Below are 19368 nucleotides of genomic sequence, written 5' to 3'. Positions count from 1 at the left end.
TCTGATGCTGGTATTCTGAGTAAGACGTCAACAGTTCACCAAAAGGGATAGAGGGTGGGTCATTTCTGTAACCATTAATAGTGAGAGAAACTGTTTAGAGTGAAGCGATTCACTGTTCAAAAATGTGTGGTGGCAATTTGAGTATCCATAGTCTGTTCTGGCATGAAATCCTAATGTATAGAGTGATTTGCTCAGCTACCAGGGTTATCAAAGAGTTCTAAATCTGGCAACTCATAGTTAACTTTTTACTGGAAGACATGGCAGTATGATAAAAGGTTAGTTTGCTGAAGAATGTTTTCGTTTCTAGTACTGAGTACCAGAGATCAGATATTCTTAGCATATTCTCTAGATATTCTTCATTTTCTTTAATATGTATTCCACTATTTTATTTAGAAATATTGTCTTGTCAGGGCTTCTTTTTAAAATTTTCCGTATCTCATGCCTTGGGGCCCCTAAACGGTGATTTTTAGATGGTTAAGCAAGTTGGGTTCAAGAAATTTTTCTATTTGTTGTTTTGGGATGAAGCTTCTGCCAACCACAAATCTCTTCCAAAGCGATCACCCAACTATTCATTTGAACCAAGAATATAAAAGGGCTGGGGGTGTGACTGGAATATTTGCATACTTATTTCTTGACTTTTTTTCCAAATGCATTATTGACAAGAAAGCTGTAAAATTGACTAAAATCAAAGCGACATTCTGTACTGTAAACTGCTGCAAAATCTTCTAATTTATTCCAATAAATGCTCCCACTCCCTTTCACTGTTTCCTATAAATGTACGATTTTATTTTTCTGACTTGCATGGGTGTACTGGTGAAGTGATTGGCAGTATTCCTATGGTTTGACTTTTCATCACCAGTTGGAACAGGGAAGCTTTGAAGAATATGAGCCAAAAGCAAATTATGAACGGTGCAGTTTTTTGTTTGTTTTAAGGGCTGGAAAACATTCTCTTATCAGCTAAGACATTGTTCAGCATCCATCTGATTAGGGTGTGCTAGAGATAGCTAGAGATGTATGACGGCACCAATAAAGCTCAGGAATCCACACGAGCTGAGTGTTAAGTGTTGCAGGCAGGCTTGGGACGTTGCTGTAAAATGACCTTTTCCATGTTCAAATGCCTTTTAAGAGAATTTGGATGTAGGTATCTGTTGCGTTCCTCTGCGGGAAACTGTGATGAATTATTTTAAACATGGATGGTCAAGAAAGAAATTAAGGCAAACGAGGCAAACATTGCATCTGAGAACTGTTTATTGGTAATGAAAACGAGAAGGGAAAGGAGTTTCCTAAATGAATGAGGGCTAGAAGAGACAGAAAAGGAAGGAAAACGGAGAAGGCCCGAGGGAGAAGGGAGAGAGAGAAGACAGAGAGGACAAAAGGGCATTCCCAGTGGAGTCAGGAAGCGCCATCCATGTCCCGCGGCAGGGCTGTGCTGGCTGCCTGCCTGGGGAGAACCCGTGTGGCCGCACGTGAGGGGAGAGGAGCCTTGAGCACGAGGGGAGGGAACAGTCACACACGAGGGGAGAGGAGCGCCAAACACGAGGGGAGGGAACAGTCACACACGAGGGGAGGGAAGAGTCACACACGAGGGGAGAGGAGCGCCAAACACGAGGGGAGGGAAGAGTCACACACGAGGGGAGAGGAGCGCCAAACACGAGGGGAGGGAAGAGTCACACACGAGGGGAGAGGAGCGCCAAACACGAGGGGAGGGCAGGACTGCTCGGGCAGGAACGCCAGGAGCCTGCACAGGGTCAGGCGTGGAGCACAGCTGTGGGCTGCCTTGGACATGGGTGGCTCAGGCAGGGACACAGGGATGCAGGGCAGACTCAGGGGCGAGCAAGAGCCGTGAGAGCAGGAGAGCCAAAAGGTAGGCTGGGGCCAGGGCAAAAAACATAGGGTCCAAAAAGCTGCCCTCCAAGAGACAGAAGCATAAGCTCCAAAAGCCCACACTCAAAAAACAAGTTCAGAAAGGCCCCTGAGGCTTGGGACACCTTTACTTTTTATGCCCCTGGTTTCTCCCAGGGTCTGCCTACTGACAGGAGAGCATTGGCTCAGTCCAGTGTGGCTCTACCCACATCGGTAGAGACTTGCCATCGATCGCAGAGTGTCTCCGCAGGGTTCAGGGTTTCGGTGTTCCCCTGCTCACTGCCTGTCCCACGTGAGACATGAACTGGCTGCCAGGCTAAGTCTCTCCAGACAAAAGGCCTTCCTCTATCTTATCCTAACTGCCTTCTGGACATGGCACGCGTGTGCCACTCCCCCACGTCCTCCAACAGCCAGGGTTGAGACAAATTAATCGGCTCCTCAACTTATCAAGGTTAGTTTGGGTGCTGCTCCGTTTGTGTCTGGCTATTTGGGGATAAACAACGCTCTGCCTGTGCATTGCCAGCACCCCAGAGACTGAGCACAGCTGGAACCGGTCTGTTCCCTGTTTGTGCTGACAGCTCTCCGTGGCTGTGGGTCTGCAGTGATATCCGTGTCTCCTCATGCACCTCTCAGAGGTACCTGAACAGTCACTGGAGGCTGTGTTAAACCAGGACGAGGTGGAGTGGCTGCCTTGCTGACAGCCTCATCAAACTGGCTCATTGTGTCTGTTTCTGTCCCGTGCACCACCACAGCTGGGTGAGAGGAGGAGTCTCCTTTAGCTGCGGGTCAGCAACCTCCTGAATCAGCAGCACGACTCGGATCTGAGGGCACTCTAGCCAGCTCAGGGGTTTAGATGTCCTGTGGGTGCAGTTGCTCGTCTGTAAAGTTTTGCCCCTTATTCCCGAAATAAAAATTTGTAAGGTATCATGGTTTTGAAAGCAGGGTTGTGTCACTAAAAACGGACAGTAAAAAGGGAACTTAATTTTGAGTGAATTGAAGGCAACATTTTTTGATTCATTTTTTAAAGGCACTGAAGAATAATCCTTATTTTGACACTGAAACAGAAGTGTTGATTTGCTTGGTGATGCCCAAAAAGAGTGGTTGAATATAAAGTTGGTTTTATTATGCTGTAGGATTTTCAGTTATCAGAACCCTTCCCTACTGTGATGGGAATACAAGCTTTTTCAGAGTCAGGAATTTCTGTGCAAACACTGAAAGTAAATATAAAATAATAACTGTATATAACAGGTTATGTGGTGATAGTACAAGTTAGAATTCTAGAGCAAGAAGAAATGCATTTACTGCATCCCATGATTAAAATGGTCCTTGTGAATTGTTTTCAGTCTGTATTAAAAAAAAAAAATAGTAGGTGGTGTACTATTGAAGTCTTTAAAGATATCTTGCATCTTTTGCCAGCGGCTATTATGCATTCAGGCACCTCAGGAACAAAGAAATGACAGAGAAATGGATGGCCTGGGTTTAAATAAGTAGGTGATGGTACAGATGAGGCCTGATAAGCTTAACACTCCATCTCTGTGCTGCCACTGTGGTTTGCAAGGAGATTAGAACTGTCTGGCTGTGAGGAGGGCAAGCTCCACAAATTCACTCATACATGGCAGTTCTGTAATGAGGTGATACTTCATTCCTTAAACTACTGAACTAGAACTGCACAAGCAGATGTGTGCCTCTGGCAGTGCTGTGCTGTGCAGGCTCTGCCGTGCCTCCGAATGCAAACACAAATGTCCGCTTGCCACAACGGTATTTTATCGGCGTGCGCCACTCTTTGTGCTTTTGTAATAACGAGGGATGAATTACGTTGTTGTGAAACTGGAAAGTAAATTTAAGGGTGTTTACAATGCAGGGTAGAGTTTGAAGAGAATCTAAGTAATTATAGTTTTCAGTAGGTTAACGTGACAAGATTTGGGGTTGGAAATTGAGAGTGCCTTTCCCTTGGTTGTTTGCATTACATTGTTTCGCAACACAACTTTCAGAAATCTCACAAGATGGAGATGTGGTCCCACTTTGAGTGTTTCGTACAGGGAAAAGCCCAAGGGTCAGCTCAGACTCAGAACTCAGCTTTTCTGGGTTTGGGGGCGGCAGTTTTGCAGAACCACGGAAGGATGTGAAATGACCACTGAGACCCTATTTCACATAGAGTTATCATTATGTGCTGACTTGTTCTGCCTGCTTTAATAGCACCACTTGTGATTTTAACTTCAGTGTATGTTAATTACTCTGCTGCTTAGAGGCCTGAATGCAGTTCACCAAGGTCATTGCTTTGTGGTGCACACTGAGGAATTTATCAATAGGTTGCCTCCAAGTGACCTGTGATTGTGGTGTCTTTGTTTGATGTTTTGAGGTTTAGTGAAATTTTGTATTTTTAACAAGCAATGAAATAGTAGCAGTCTGCTGATGGCAGTTTGATGAACATTGTCACGAAGAATATATTTTAAAAATGGAAACTTTAATTTCCATGTCTGTGAAAGTGCACTGTTAATTACAGCAGCCTAAGGTTTACTTTGTACAAAAATAGTACTTAGAAGAACTGTAATACAATGAATATTAAAATTCTGTTCTTTAGAAAGCAACAGTACTCTCTTTAAAACCAGAGAACCAGTAACTTTATCTTGTTTCTTCTCCTGGAACCTTGCTGGTCCAGAGACAGTCCATTGAATTAACAGGACCTCCAAATATTTCTTTTCCTAAGCTGGGGGCGCCTCTCTTAGATGCTGATCAGTTACACTTTGTCTCTTTTTCAATTGCAAAGAAAGGGCATTATTTAATTAACAGTGGAGTTGAATTAAAAAAAAACACCCCAAAACAAACAAACAAACAAAAAAACAACAACAAAAAAACCACCCACCCAAAAAAACCTACTAAGCTGCAGCATAAGCAAATGTAGTTTTCAGTGATAAGGCTTTCCATTTAGGGATATTGAACCACAAAAGGCTTAGAACATTTCTACAGGTACATCCACTGGGAGAGTACTTGTGCTGCAGAAATGTAATTTTAGGCATTGGTCATTTCTGCTAATGAAGAACCCAACCAGAGCAAGTTCTTTTATTTAAGAAACAAACTTTGAAATTGCAGTACTTGAAAATATCAGCTGGTATGTGCATATGCTCCCTAAAACACAAGCTGTTTTCTCTATGTGCAAATAAAGTAATATTTTTTAAAATGCTCTAAACACATGAACAGAAAAGATACAGTAAGGAGATAACAACATGAGTTCATTTTATAATTAACAGTTTTTATGTGATTACCGTCTTCTTCTACTTGCTTCCTCTCATGTGTGAAGGGAGTGAAAGTAAATTAATTACCATTAGCCTGAAGGAGAGCACACTGTATTCTTTACAACTTCATAGTATTGATTTGGCTGTTATTCATGGCTTTTATTCTCTGCTATGCAGATTGATGCATCTTTAATTCATAGATACATTATCATTAATAGTGGTTTATTGACCAAGCAAAACAAAGCTGTTGTTGGGTCCTTTCTAGTGCCAAAGCTCTGGACTTCTTCTGATGAATGTATTAGTTTGTGCAGTCTGTTACAGACTCTGGAGTTTGATGGTTTATTTCTGTGCACTAGGGTAATAATCTGTTGTGGTGCTGTAGGTAATATGCATATCTTGTGAGGTGAACTCTGTTGGTAATGTAATGAATTCCTAACTTGCAAAATACCCCTTCTGCTCCTTTTGAGAATCGGATAAAAGCTGAATAAGCATCTCCTTGGTTTTGTGTGTATTTTACAGCTAACTGAACTTAGAAAACTCTCTAAGTAATAGAAAAAAAGAATGTGCCCTGTATTTTAACTTGAAATAGGTTTGGTTCAGATTTAATTTGGACAAATTTCTTTTAAGTTTTCCAAAACAGCGCTAAACTGAAGATTTGTTGAAATGCTTCTAGTCTGATCAGATGTGTACGCAAAAATGTGGGTACACAAAAATGAATCTGCTCTAGCTTGGTAGCTAACTGATTCTGTTGTTTAGTTTTGTGGGATTTTTGGGAGAGGAAAAAAATACAGGTTTGTAATACAGATGTGAGACTATACAAATTTCTGAGTAGAGGGTCTGGATCTGGTTCATTTTTGATGATAGGTTTTGATGACTGTGATATCATTAGGCAGCTATGGACACTTAATAAAAATGTCCTGAGTTTTCAGTTTGTGGGGAAATGAGGGCAGAGATTGGGGCTGCCATACTTCAGTCCTCTCTGCAGCATTTGAAATTGCTCAGGGCTCCTTTACTCTTCCCACTGATGTTTGGAATACCTATGTGTGGGCATGATACGGTACAAAGGTTACTATTGTCTAGATTATTCATCCAATTTTCATAAAAAAGACCCCAAAACAACCAACCAAAACAAAATACAAAACCAACCAACCAAACCCCCCAAAATGCAACAACAATCAAACAAACCAAAGAAAGAACGACAAACAGAACTCTGGCTGGGATTTTGTTGCACGGGACTGGGATTTTGATGCACAGGGCTTTTCCTTAATGAGGTTTCAAGTGTCATTTTTAAAAGTGTGACAGAGTAAAAACTCTGTTGGGGAAAAACATATTGTGAGCCAGCCATGCCAGATGCCAGTCTAAGACTCTCACAGCTAAATGGTCCAAAGAGAAAAGGATCTGCACAAGTTCTGCTGTACAGGGCATTAGTTTATATCATATTACAGTTATTAAATACTGCAATAAGGGTGGTTTGGCAGTTGAACTTTAACCCTTCGTTTGTCCTTGTCTGCTCCCCCAGCTGGTTTTATGAAGCTTTGAGGGAAATCACGGTGGATGTGCTGCTCTCCATAAGGACACAGAAAGGCTGGCCATCCCATACTCTTTCTTGTGAAGTTTTATAAGTGACTGGGAATCACATATGGAAGTGAAAAGCATTAGCTTGTGTGGCAAAACCACAAATATGTTTTCACACTTCCAGGCAGTGCCAAATGCTATAGTTAGGTTTCCATATATATATAAAATTTATTTTTTTTTATGGGTAACTTGCTGAATTCTTCTTAAGACATCTGCACTCAGACCACATGCAGGTGGTCTGATTTTTCAGAGCTGCTGAGAATAGACTGATGTTGCTGGCTTTGATGTAACTGAGGGGAGTTCAGAATTTTGAAAACATAATAATTTTTAATGTTCAGTGGTGAGATGAAGAACTGGGACCCTAAATTTAGCCCAAATTCAGGTATTCAGATGTTATGCTTTTTCTTGTTATTACAAGTCCCCTTGGATCTGTAGTGTTCTGCCACCTGTCTGAAGCCCTAAATCAATATAAATACTTTTATCAGGTGCGTACAGAAAAGTGCAATGATGAGCCAGAGCAGCAGGGATCAATGCCATGTCCTTCAGAGTGACAAGCAATGAAATATAAAGCTCATTTAAGAGTTAATGTTGAAGGTACCACACAGTGGTTTAGAGGTGTCCAAGCAGACAAATGTTCGTGATAGAGAACATTGCAAAACATAATTTGTGTCCTGAGGAGATTGTGTTTCTTTTTCTGAGGAACAAAACCCATTAGCGATTCTTAATAACAGTGCTTTTGGACCTTCTCAAAAGGCAGGGATATGGCTAAGCAAAGATTTGTCTTGGAATGCACTTCTTTTTTTTTTTTTTTTTTTTTTTAAATTTTCTGCATACATTCCACTTTATTTCAAGTTTTCTTGGCTGCTCATTTTATTTTATTGCTTGTTTAAGGTCAGCTGTGATGGGTGCAAAGAAATTGTGTAATTTTTTTTTAGATGGAAAATAAGTGTTGTCTAAAAAAAGTCTACAGAAATAGCAAAAGCCAGAACATGAGCTGGGTGGAAGGCAGGCATAGGTTGAGGGGGAACAATAAGAAGAGAAAAAGACATTCAGTGATAAGAGGAGTCTAAAAAGAAAAAAAAACCCAAAACATTACCAGAATGTCTAATTGAAATAATTAGTTTGTGGTTGTATCCTGTCACCTTACAGCACAAAGTAAGCTGTCTCTTTTGGCTGTTCTTGTTTCCAGCAGCCATAGAGGCTTTTGGACAAGAATAATGCAGCTTTGTGTACAAAAGAAAATATTGTAATATCTCATCCCTGCTGAGAATTGGTGATGGTAGGGAGTTGTCAGGTTCCCTACTCCTGAATCTTCGTGGCTTAGAATAAGTGTTCAGGATGAAAGGTTTGCAGTCTCAGATTGCTTCAGTGTTTTGTGAGGAACACTTTTAGTATACTTACTTCCACCTGAAAATACAGTGAAGGCTTTGCCTTGGATGGACATGTCCTCTGGATTACGTTTAATTCTGCAGGTTTATACTGAGAGGTGTTTTGTTCCTCATGTAAAGCAATTCATATGAAATATTGTAATGACTTTTCAAGAGTATCCAGAACACGCTTACAGAAAAAGGAGTCTCCAGGGCAGTTCCAGAATGTTCTTTTTCAGTTTAAATGAGGGCTTTATGTTCTATTCTAAAATAGAAGCAAAGGTGTGGGTAATTGTATAGACAGCTTCTGTGAAATATATTTCCAAAGCTGCTTTTAATAGCCTTTGTTAACTGTTGAAACATCCTTGCTGGCCTGTGGAGATGATTCAGATGTCTGACATAATTTGCAAGACAATAGTTTGCTTTTTCAGCTATTTTCAATTATGATTAAATTCATATTCAAGAAATCTGGTAAGGTAACTCTTCTTTGAAAGGAGTCCCACGTGCCCTTGGCCTCTTCCATGGGGCTCTGGAAGCAGCAGCCAGTCAAACCTTCCCAAACATTTATTCCTCTGGTTAGCACTGACCAAAGCAACTTTGTTAAAGGGAAAGATGAGAATGCATTTCCAGTTTCTGTTTGCTTGGAACTAGATTGCCTAACTAGTTATTTGGGTTACCCACTTGTGGTGATTTTTTTCATTAGGTACTTGGAGTGAAAAAATAAATAGTGAATTATTCTCAGAGAGCAAGCATTTGAACCTCCTGGAGTGTGTTTCCTTATCTTTTTATTTACTAGATGCTATAATTTATGCAGCACCAATGTGATTGCTTTCCTAAAATTGTATTTATGACGGCAAGTACTCTGTGGTAGAGTAGCTTTTATCTTCCCCCACTAGCTCAGCTGTTTTAACCACGTTTGTATTGAAGACTCTTCTAATTAATACTGTTTACATGGTATTCTTGATTATATGGATGCTATATATGTCTATATCTAGACAGATATAAATATATCTAGTTGTGAAAAAGTTCAAGAAGACACCTTGTGTGGCATTTCATAGATGGGGCAGGGGAGTGTTGCTAAATGAGGAGTTGGGTTGTTTGGTTTTGATGATCATTCAATTTAATGCTTTAATGGATTTGGTTTTGTAGCGTTTGCACATAGCCATAAGGTAAAAATAGGTCAGAAGTAAATATCTTTGTAGCAATTAAATATGCTGGGGGTATAGTGCCCTTGCAGTGCTTTCCATGTGTAAATTATTTTGCAAGGGAAGCAGTAACTACCCTTGTCAAGTCTGCTGATGATAACAAATTTCCCAGGATAGCTGATCTTTGGCTGTAATATTCCAGGTACAGCGTTAAGTAGCTAATGACAGTGAAGTAGTATGCAAAAAATATTTTGTTTTTAAAGTGTTACTTTTGTGAAGTAACCAAACTGGACTTTGAGGCAACAGGAGTTCCTCAGTCAGCAATGTGTGCAAGAGTCAAATGCGACGGACTAATCCAGAGCTCCTAGGAATTGTTTGATGAAGTGAGTGAGAATTTCTCTGCAGAAAATGAGTGTGCCATCACACTAGGCATTGCTGATGGATTTCATCAACACAAAGAGGTTCAGGAAAGGTTAATAGGCATGTGTAATGTGGTGTAACACAAACTTGCAATTACTAAGGAGCTCTCCGTGTCAAGGTGAGAAGTGTGCTGTTTTGACTCACCTTGCCATGCAGATCAAGAGGAAGTTAACAAAGTTGGCTGTGGTTTATTGAGCAGGGCATTGCAAGAATAACCAAGAGAACTTGCTCTCTTTCTAGTTTTGAACTGTTGTGTGACATTGGGCACATAATTGAATTTAAGGATAGCCCAAGATCCTCTTCTATATGAAGATACATAGATACATGCTTTACAAAGCCTTTGAAACTCAGAGGATGCAAAACTTTATACCAACTCTGAACTAAAATATTTTTGGTCAACAACAATATTAAAAAAAAAAAGTTGTTTATTTTGTTAAAGTTGGTTCACTGAATGAATATGTTTTAGAGTCAGGAGAACCAGACAGCAACATCACAGGGGCACTCTAACAGAAGCACCCCACCATGGGGTCAGTGTGATAAGCGTAAAATACAAATCTTGTACGAATCAGCGATTCACAGATGAGTCTATCGGAGGAGAGCACCATCTGTATTTGATATCTCTGCTGTGCCTGCGCCATCTGAGCACCCTTCTGCTCGGTGGAAAATCTCAGATGCCCACTCACATGCACACGTGATGCTGGAGAAGGCTTTTTTTTTTGGCTTCCAGGCAGGTTTATTCCAGCAGTGCATACATGGTTAGTGACCCCTCAGCTCTAATGAGGCATTCAGAGGCTGTGCTGGATAATTTTAATTCTTCTACTGGGAATTGCTCTACCGTCTCCCACAGGCAGAAGGGATGTGTGCTATATGGTAGAGCACTGCAAGAGCTCATGCCACATAAGGTTTGAACTGTCACCAGTTTTGTCCCACCAATTAAAACATGGATATTTTCTTGTGAAATGCTCTGATAGGCTTTCCAGATGAAGAGTAATTTATATTTGTTTCGATTCAAAAGCCCAAAGCCATGTTTTGTTATAGTCCCTGCTCTATGGTTAGCTTTTTTAAATTTCAACAGAACTGTTCAGGGGGTAAGGCAGCAACTAATGAGACATTTTGAGTTTGCTCTATGTATATGGCAGGTTTTGGGTTCTATAATTTAAAAAGTTCACAAAACCAAAATCTATATAAGCTGCAAAAAGGAAGAGGCGTTATTAAAACAACCTGAATAAATGACATTTTAAAAAAATTCTGTGCAGTTGTGCTAAAAAAAAAAGTAAAAAATCATTGTACATTAAGAGGAACACAGAAAAATGAAGGGGCTTAATGTTAGATTGCAATGAAGAATACATTATTGAAAGAAGAAGGAATTTTTTTATGCATAGAAAAGTAGTTTATTATCAGCCCTGAGATCCCTACAATTTAAAATAACTTGGCATAAAAATTCAAGGCTACTTCAGTCAGAAAAGTCAACTTGAGAGGTAAATTAATGCATTTAGGGGTAAAGAATATGGTCACAACTGTGGCATAACTTTTGACTCTGTAACTAAAGAAATTGCTTTAAGAGCTGCAAGTTGCGTCAGCCGCGAGCTTTTTGCAGCCTTCAGTCTCATTAATGACATATGATTGCTGGGGCATCTCAAATACAGAATCAAAATAATTCTAGTAAGTTTATTAACTCCTGTGGCCCTTCAGTCCAGCACCGCCTCTCTGAAGGGAGTCGCTGCTCGGACTTGCATGGCAGAGGGAGTGAAGCAAGTCTAAACAGTTCAGCCACTGCACAGCACAACCTTTCTGCCAGGCCAGAGATATTAATTTAAATCAAAAGTTGGCGATTTAATCAAAAGTGTATGTTCCTGCAATCTCACTTTACATTCGCAATGTTGAGGCTTGAACATCTGAAAGTGGTTTTTTGAAAATGACGTGGAGTAAACACACATTTCATTTTTTTTTCATGGAAACAATGGATGGATTGGATATTTGATCTGCCATTTGCATGCTGGTTCTGCTTTTTCATTATAAAACATAAAATGTATATATGCACATATAGTTTTAACATGCCTTTGACAAAATCTCTCGACCAGCAACATTTGTGAAGCAATAGAGCTACGAATGCACCTCAGAGGCAAATAACAGTTCCAAACACGCAACACAGAGAGATGACTTCTAAAGTATTATTACAAGATTCCCGTTGAATTCCTTGCTTTAATCAGGATGGTAGTGGTATTTACTGGCTCTGAAAATCCCAGGGAGTGGGAAGAATTTTCATCATAAATGGGTGTACTGTTCTGCAGATGTACAGAGCAACCGGAGCCCTTTCGAAAGACTGAGACTAAGGACGGTGTACACATGAGTAAGTAGCCCGAAATGTTTTTGTATACAGCACAAAGATGAATATATTGATTTCGATAAGACTTGATAGAAGTAGATACAAATAGGAACACAAAGACCATGCTTCTCTTTAGCATAAAAACATGGAGAAAAGAATTCTGCTGCAGCCAACAGACTTGCTCCAAGAGTGGACTTCTTTTCCTGCCTTGGTCACTCAACCTCTGTGGGTTTCGGTGTGGTTTGGCTTTGTTTGTTTGGGGGTTTGTTTTGGGGGGTTACCACTTTTTGGTTTGTGTGTGTTTGTGTTGTGCTTTCACTGCCAAGTATTTAGATTGCGTTAAACGCTTCTGATCTGAGTTTTGTACAGACTGCTTTTTGGTTTGTTATTTCTAGATGATCATTTACCAAGAAAAAAACCCCACACTTAAACCAGTGAAAAACATAAAAGCATTAAGGGTTCTGACAGTGAAATACTGTCTGTCTTTCCCCGGTGCTTATGTGAAATGATCTGGCAAAACAGATACTGAAGAAATAATGTATTTTTTGTGGGCTTTCTCAAATGATAAATGTTCTTGTCTCTCTAGAGAATTCCTTACCAAATGCTGATTTTTGCAAGCAGCCAGAATCAGCATTTCAAGTTTTTTTTTTAATAATGCAGCAAATCAGAAGTTGTATCTGCTTCATCTTCTAGACAACTGTAAATTCCATTATCAGAAGAAATTTCAACTATGACTCTAATATTTCATACTCTTTCTAAAGCAAGTAAATTGTTTATAGTAAAGTTAGAGCTCTTTTCTTTCCTTTTGATAACGATACAAATGCATTATTGCCTGTCTTACAAATGATGAGGATTATCATTATCTCTTAATGAGGTAAAATTAGGGAATATTGAAAAAAAACCTAGGGCTCGAATGATTTTTTAATAAAACAAAATAACTTTATCGTCAGCTTCATTATTTTTACATGGAAGGGAAATGGCAATTTAAGGCATTGCTTGTACGAGCACCTTCATAGTAGCAGTACAACAAGATAGTTTGCACATCTGGAGTATGAAGGCGAACCTGGCCAGAAAGCTTGGGTTTTTTCACCACTCATTTTGTTTAACTAGAATGATAGTGCCATGCTGCTTTCTCAAGATGATGTCAAAATAAAATAATTTTATTTAAAAACAAATCCAAATTTTTTTTCAAAGGGACTGTATCTTTACTGTTTTAATTTATTGAAACTAAACCCAAATTTTAGATGTAAAAGTTCAGCGATAGGGAAAGGATGAGGGCCTGGAGGTCCGACAGTGGAAGGAAGAGAATGCAGTATTAATGATGGCCTTTGTTGTGGTTTTATTGTGGTTTTGTGGGGTTTTTTTCCCACTATCCTCTGTAATTCAGGTTTCTTGCATTGGTAGTTGTAATAAAATCAGGTTCTCTGTGGATGGAATCTAAATCCGCAGCATCCTGAGACCTAGATCCCCACGGAGAGCAGGGCACAGACACACTCGGGTCTGGCTGGCACCTCTCCTTTCCAGGACAGCAAAAACAGCTGGAAGTTTTCCACATAATTTGCCTGTTTTGGAACTTTTCAGTGATGGCTGAAAAAATGATAGAAGTGGTGGGTGGTTTTTGGTGTTTTTTTTTTTTTTTTTTTTTTGTGGCAATGGAATTCCAAATATAAAATGCTATTGCATAAACCTCTTGGTTGCCAGGGTCCTGCAGACCAAGTAAGCTCTCCTAGTTTTGTTGCAAATGTTCTTGAAGGCTTCCAGCAACTGCGTAGATTTGCACCATGCAAGATGTGGGGTCTTTTCAAATAGATCTGAAATAATATCTTCTGTTTCTTCCAGTTTATTCTTTTGTGTTGGAACTTTGCCATTTGAATTATGAAAAAATGTGTTTATTTACTACGAACTGGCATAATTATAAGATCACAAATTATGAGTTAAGAAATCATTCACATCTATTTTGAGTGCAAGTTATTTTTAGTTTTCAAAAGTACCAGTTACTCAACATTGAGAAGTGTGGCTTTTTAATATGCTTTCACAAGAGCCTAATAAACCACGTGCTGGGATTCTGCGTGCCTAGAAAATGTTGTGGATTTCAACAGTACCATTCAGCTTTCAAGCAAACGCAGAGAATAATTGCCTGGCTTTCTTCACCCGATGGCAAAGCTTAAATCAATAAATCTGATGACCTGAAAGCTGTCTCTTCAAGTGCTGCATTTTAGAATACTTTCTAAAAAACCCAAAGGTCAAGTCTAAAGGAAACATTTTTAACGGGAGGTGATATGTTGAACATGATCTGTGCAGCTGGAAATAAGTGATTCAAATTTGTACTTGATTTGGTTTAAATTCTCCAAAGCTTCAAAGCCTTTGGGATGTGGACAGACATTGACATCATTAATTAACTGGCAGTGTTTTCAATTTACTGATCATTTACTGCATTTTATCATGGTATTTGTTACAATAGCATTTACCTCTCTTGTCTGCTGTGTCCTTATATTTTATCCAGCAAATAAAAAATAAAATGTATTTTTTTTATTTTAGAAAAATCACTTTTATCTCAAGTAATGACATAAATGGACTTCAAGAATTGAAATCTCTTGATACTATCTAAGTGCAGATCAAAGAAGGGAAAAAAAGCAAATCTCCCTGCCTGCCTTGAGGGGCAAAATGCAAGGTGTTTATTCGAGGTCTTTTAGGTTGCTAGATTGCTATTAAGGTCTCAGACTAGAGATCCATGACAGGTAATAATATGGAAAAATGAAATTATTGCTGAAATGACATATATATATATATATAAATATATATATACACACACACACATATATTTATAAAATTGCCCTAAATATTTACTGAGAGCTTTGTATTTTTAACAGTGTTCTGAAATTGTCTGCAAATTATCTTTTATCAAATATTGTTTCATTATCCAAATATTCACACTAGTTTTTTACAGAGAAGTGTAAAGTTTAAAGGAAGTACAAAGTGTCAGTCTACCTTGAAAATTAGTTTTCCTGGGGGAAATAAGTACAACACGTGCAGACATTGTCTTAACAAAAGAGTCCTTTCTTGTATCACCGGCCAGGACATAACTAGTCCTGGCTTATTCAGTGTTTTGAGCATTTTTAATATTCATCCAGGTGTTTTGCACCGCTGGTTTTGGTCACCTTATTCTACATTGTCTCTCTGGAGTTCTGTAAGAATCATCATTCTGCAGGCAAATTTTAATGATACTTTTTTTTTACCATTTCATTTTATTCACTCCAATACTGTGGGTTGTCCCAAGAGTCTGCTGTAGAGGTTTAGGAGATACTTCTGGCACACAGGGCTAATTGGTAGGAGGCAGGTGTGCCTCCCTTCTCCCTCACTGTGTCGTGGAGGTGCAAGTTTGTGACCAGGGGCAGAGTTTGGTGATGGGCAGTGATTAGTTCAACATAACTCTGCGTGTTTTAGAGAGAGAGAGAAGCAAACAATAGCCAGAGTGGAAGCCAGCAGTTCTTGGAGTACAGGCTGCAGTGGAAAAACATGGGCAAGAAGAAAGTTCGCAGCATTAAATTCTTTTTAATAACTAATTTTTACAAAACTTCCTTGTAAAGCTTCCTTGATGAGGGAAAAAAGTATTGATACATAGAAAATAGAGGATAAAATAGTTTTGAATATATTTTTAGTGCTTCTGGGCATTCTGAGAGTTATTCATGTCGTGAAAGGAGGTCATGCTCATCATATTGGTTAAAGGGTGCTGTAATGCTTGTGTTTGGATGAAGGCTCATGTTCACGTATTTGTTTAGGCTTTTTTTTGCACAAAAACCTAAGCAAGTCAAGATAAGCTTGTAGTCTAAGTACTCATAATGTCAGCATTGTATAAAGCTTGTGATACAGGCATCTACAGGAAGTTCAGCTGAGGAGGATTCTAATTTGCCAAGGCACAGGGATTGGCAATCGTGTCACTGTTTTTACATGATTTTTGGAGGAGATACAAGGATTTTTTTGTTAATTTTTTCTGGCTCTTGTTTAGTCGTGGGGAAGAGTAATTTAAACATTGTGAAGGGGAGTTATCATTTTCCTACAGTGCATGAGATAAATATTTTTATTATTTTTTAAATTGACTTCTGGTTCTAATCCAGTTGTTCTCTCCCCACGACAGCATCTTGGCACAAAGCAGCCTGCTGTCACACAAATAAAGATCAAATAAATGAAGAATGTCAGCAAAGTGTAATATAAAACGAATAATTAGTTGTCAGAATTTCAGCTGGTTCCCTGTGAGTAACTTTCCCCTACTTTTCTTTTCTTCTTCCAGAAATACAAAGAATACGAGAAGGATGTTGCAATAGAAGAAATTGATGGCCTTCAGCTTGTGAAAAAGTTAGCAAAAAATATGGAAGAAATGTTTCATAAGAAGTCTGAAGCCGTACGGGTAAGCAGCTGATCAATCTGCTATTTCCTTCTATGATGTAAAACTAAATATATAGTTTAGGCTCTGCTCTGAAGGCTGTACTAGCAGTTGAAGGTGCTGAAGTGGAAATGCTAAAGCATTCAGAAGTATTTTAGAATCACTGTTCAAGAGAATAGATTTAAATTATTTATATCATTCATAGATAAATGTAGGAGTGTGCAACAAGATTGGGACTACCAATTTCCAATATGAGTTTGTAACATCACTTGTGTGCAGTAAAACCTAAGTGCATATGGTTTAAATGTTGGATTTTAAAATATCCAACCAAAGCAGACTTAATTTCAGTGCTCACTGTTATAAAAATAGTATTGCAGGGAAATGTCTGAGTTCAATAATTGTCCTTTAGTCAAGTTATTAATGATCATTGAATAACTAGACAGCTGTCTGTATGTCTGTAAGGTTTTTTTGTTTTGTTTTTCTATCTCCATTCTGATCCTCCTTTTGTAATAGCTTTGGTGTCTATTAGACTGACTATAAAACCAAGAAAAAGTTCAGAATTTTATGTTTTATCAAATAGGAGTTTGTTGTAACACATGTTCTAAAGAGTAACAAATCTTCCTGTTGTAGTTTTCCTTTTTCATTATTCTTCACTAGAAATTGAGGTGATTGCCTGAAACAATAGCTCCTTTGGTATCCCCCCAGTCAGCAAACTCACAGCACACTATGGTGATGCTGTTTGCCCTCAGCTGATCTATTTCAGCCAGATTTTTCTGCTCATTTGAGTTGAAGATCCTCATGTCTCCTCTGTAGAGCTGGAGGTATCACCCGAGGACAGGGATTCCTATTGTGTGACCGAGGATACAATTTCGCCTTCAGCCTCGTACTGTTTGTTATGGTGCAAAGGGATGAAAGAATTTGGCTACGTTTAAGAGGTTGGATTTTTAGGGCTGGCAGTGAAGTAAAACATTTCAGCTTGTAAAACTGAGCACGCTTGGCAGGGAAGTGGAGAAAGACAATAAACATGGAACCCCGCAATGCTATTTTTACAGCGTGTTTTCAGAGGGAAAACTACACTTTAATATCTGTGCAACAGCTTCCAGAAGCCTGAAGAATATTGACTTGGGGAAGGGGGAGGATTCTTTTCCTTGTTTCTTAGCAGAGAAAACTGCTCCCCTGAGATCATAATGTGAACAAAGCCTTCTTGGAGCAGCATTTGTTTAGAGCAAGAAGTGACCAGCAAGCTGCACGCTTGGCTGGTGAGGGAATAGAATTCCATCAGTGAGGAGTGCTGGTGGGGAAGAGCAGTTTGCGTCTCAATTAGAGTTTCATAACAAATGTTTAAAACAGGTTTGGTCCCTTTATACAGTTGGTGTTTTTATCTAAGGAGGGAAAAAATACAGGATCAATATAGACCACCATGCTCTGAGTGAAACCAAGCCCAAATTCTGTGAAGTTAAACCATGTGTGTAATCTTGAGTGAATGGATTTTAGTGCTGGAAAAAGTGAATGAAATCCAGAGCCTTCTTTAGAAGGTTCCCATCTTTGGAAAAGAAGCTAAAAGTGTGGTTTGGACAGGGTCACTTCTTTTAAGAAATTATCTCTTTAGAGTACTTTCCAATTGAGTTATTAATTTTTGCATAATGATATAAATTGGTGTTTATTGATGCTAGAGATGGAACGAGTTACCTGTTCTGTTCTGGTAGTAAGTAGTGCTTAGTAATTTGCATCCTGAGTAGTACAAAATCCTTTGGTACAATGCAGGTTTTGCGTAAGTTTTGTCCTTGGTTCGTCACAATTAATTTTCCCCTCACGTCTGGGGAGGTGAAATGGGAATTAGGAAACTCCTGTACACTTAAGAGCTCTGTTCCATCTCGATACTGGATCATCCTCTCCCTAAAATACTAGAATTATGACATAAGCTATTGATGGAAACTTGTACAAGAGCAACGAAGCATAGAATTCAGAGTAACACGTCAGGTATATTGGTGACGATGTTGGGAGGTGTTGGAGTCCAGGGCATTCCTTTGGTTGCCCTGGAGGGTCAGGGACCTGGGCAGGGGGGTCTGGGACCCCAGCCCAGGGCTCAGAGAGACACTGGCTTTGATTTCAGTCCATGGGAAAAACTTCCTACACTGAGGGAAGGTTTACAGGCCACAAGAATGTGAGAAATAGTAGTTTAGCTTATCACAGGGTGAGAAAATAGTAGTTTTAGGTTCCTAGCATTGAAGTGAATGGGGACAAGATGGAGAATCTGGGGCGTTGTCTCCTTCTCCTTCTTCTTCCCTCACTCCATTGCTGCATTGACGTGGCACAAAGTAGTTAGTGAGGATTGGGTCAGAGTAAAGATGACCTTTTTAGTAATAGTGATAGACATTGGTAAGAAATAGTAAATAAGAAATACGTAGTAATTAGTATAAAAGATAAGGACAGCCCAGCTCGGGGGGAGACGTGAGGAATCCATGCAGCTGCGAACATCTTGTCGGACTCCGAGAAAATTGTAAGATAAGAAACAATAAACGAAGTATGCAACCTTGAGAAATCTAAACCTGAGAACTCCGTCTCTTCCTTCGGCTCGGCTCGGAGCTGTGCAGGGGAGCAAAGGACCCTGAAACCACCTCAATGTTGGGGTAAGCCCCCGACAGGGAGGAAGTACTAAATGAAGAGCACCTTACAAAATATCCCTCAGCCTTAGAAATAACGGGGATGTGACTGGGAGGCTGCAGAGCCCAGTGCTGCGGGCCGCGCGCGTTTGGTGAGCGCCGCCACCTTCCCCAAGAGCGTCTCCTTGCACAGAGCCGCTTGGGCTGGCACGCAAACGAGCACGCTGTCCACCCAGTCACACGCAACACGCAGAAGTTGGCAAATGAGAGGCAGGAAGGGTCTTCTGTGTGAGGCTCTGGAGGAGTTTATTGGGCTTGCACCAAAGGATTCCAGGGACAGAAAGACCAAGAGCAAGGGAGGGTACAGGAGAAGTGAGGGCGGAGCAGAGCGTCAGAACCGATGGTCTGAGGGTACAGGGGCGGTACTTGGGTAGGGAAAAGGGTAACAACCAATT

The 19368-nt window shown here is 39.7% G+C and overlaps 1 protein-coding gene across 2 annotated transcripts in view; it reads left to right on the top strand.

Moving 5' to 3' along the window:
* Positions 1-19368, top strand: part of CACNA2D3 (calcium voltage-gated channel auxiliary subunit alpha2delta 3) — a 396842-nt gene that overhangs the window by 68245 nt on the left and 309229 nt on the right. For both annotated transcript variants that reach the window (XM_058422243.1, XM_058422242.1), the window contains exon 3: positions 16218-16334. In XM_058422243.1, the coding sequence (XP_058278226.1) occupies positions 16218-16334 (117 nt within the window). The remainder of the gene's footprint in view (positions 1-16217; positions 16335-19368) is intronic.

This window comes from Hirundo rustica, chromosome 12 (assembly GCF_015227805.2).
Source record: "Hirundo rustica isolate bHirRus1 chromosome 12, bHirRus1.pri.v3, whole genome shotgun sequence".
Lineage (NCBI taxonomy): Eukaryota > Metazoa > Chordata > Aves > Passeriformes > Hirundinidae > Hirundo > Hirundo rustica.
This window is presented reverse-complemented; position numbering and strand designations above follow the sequence as displayed.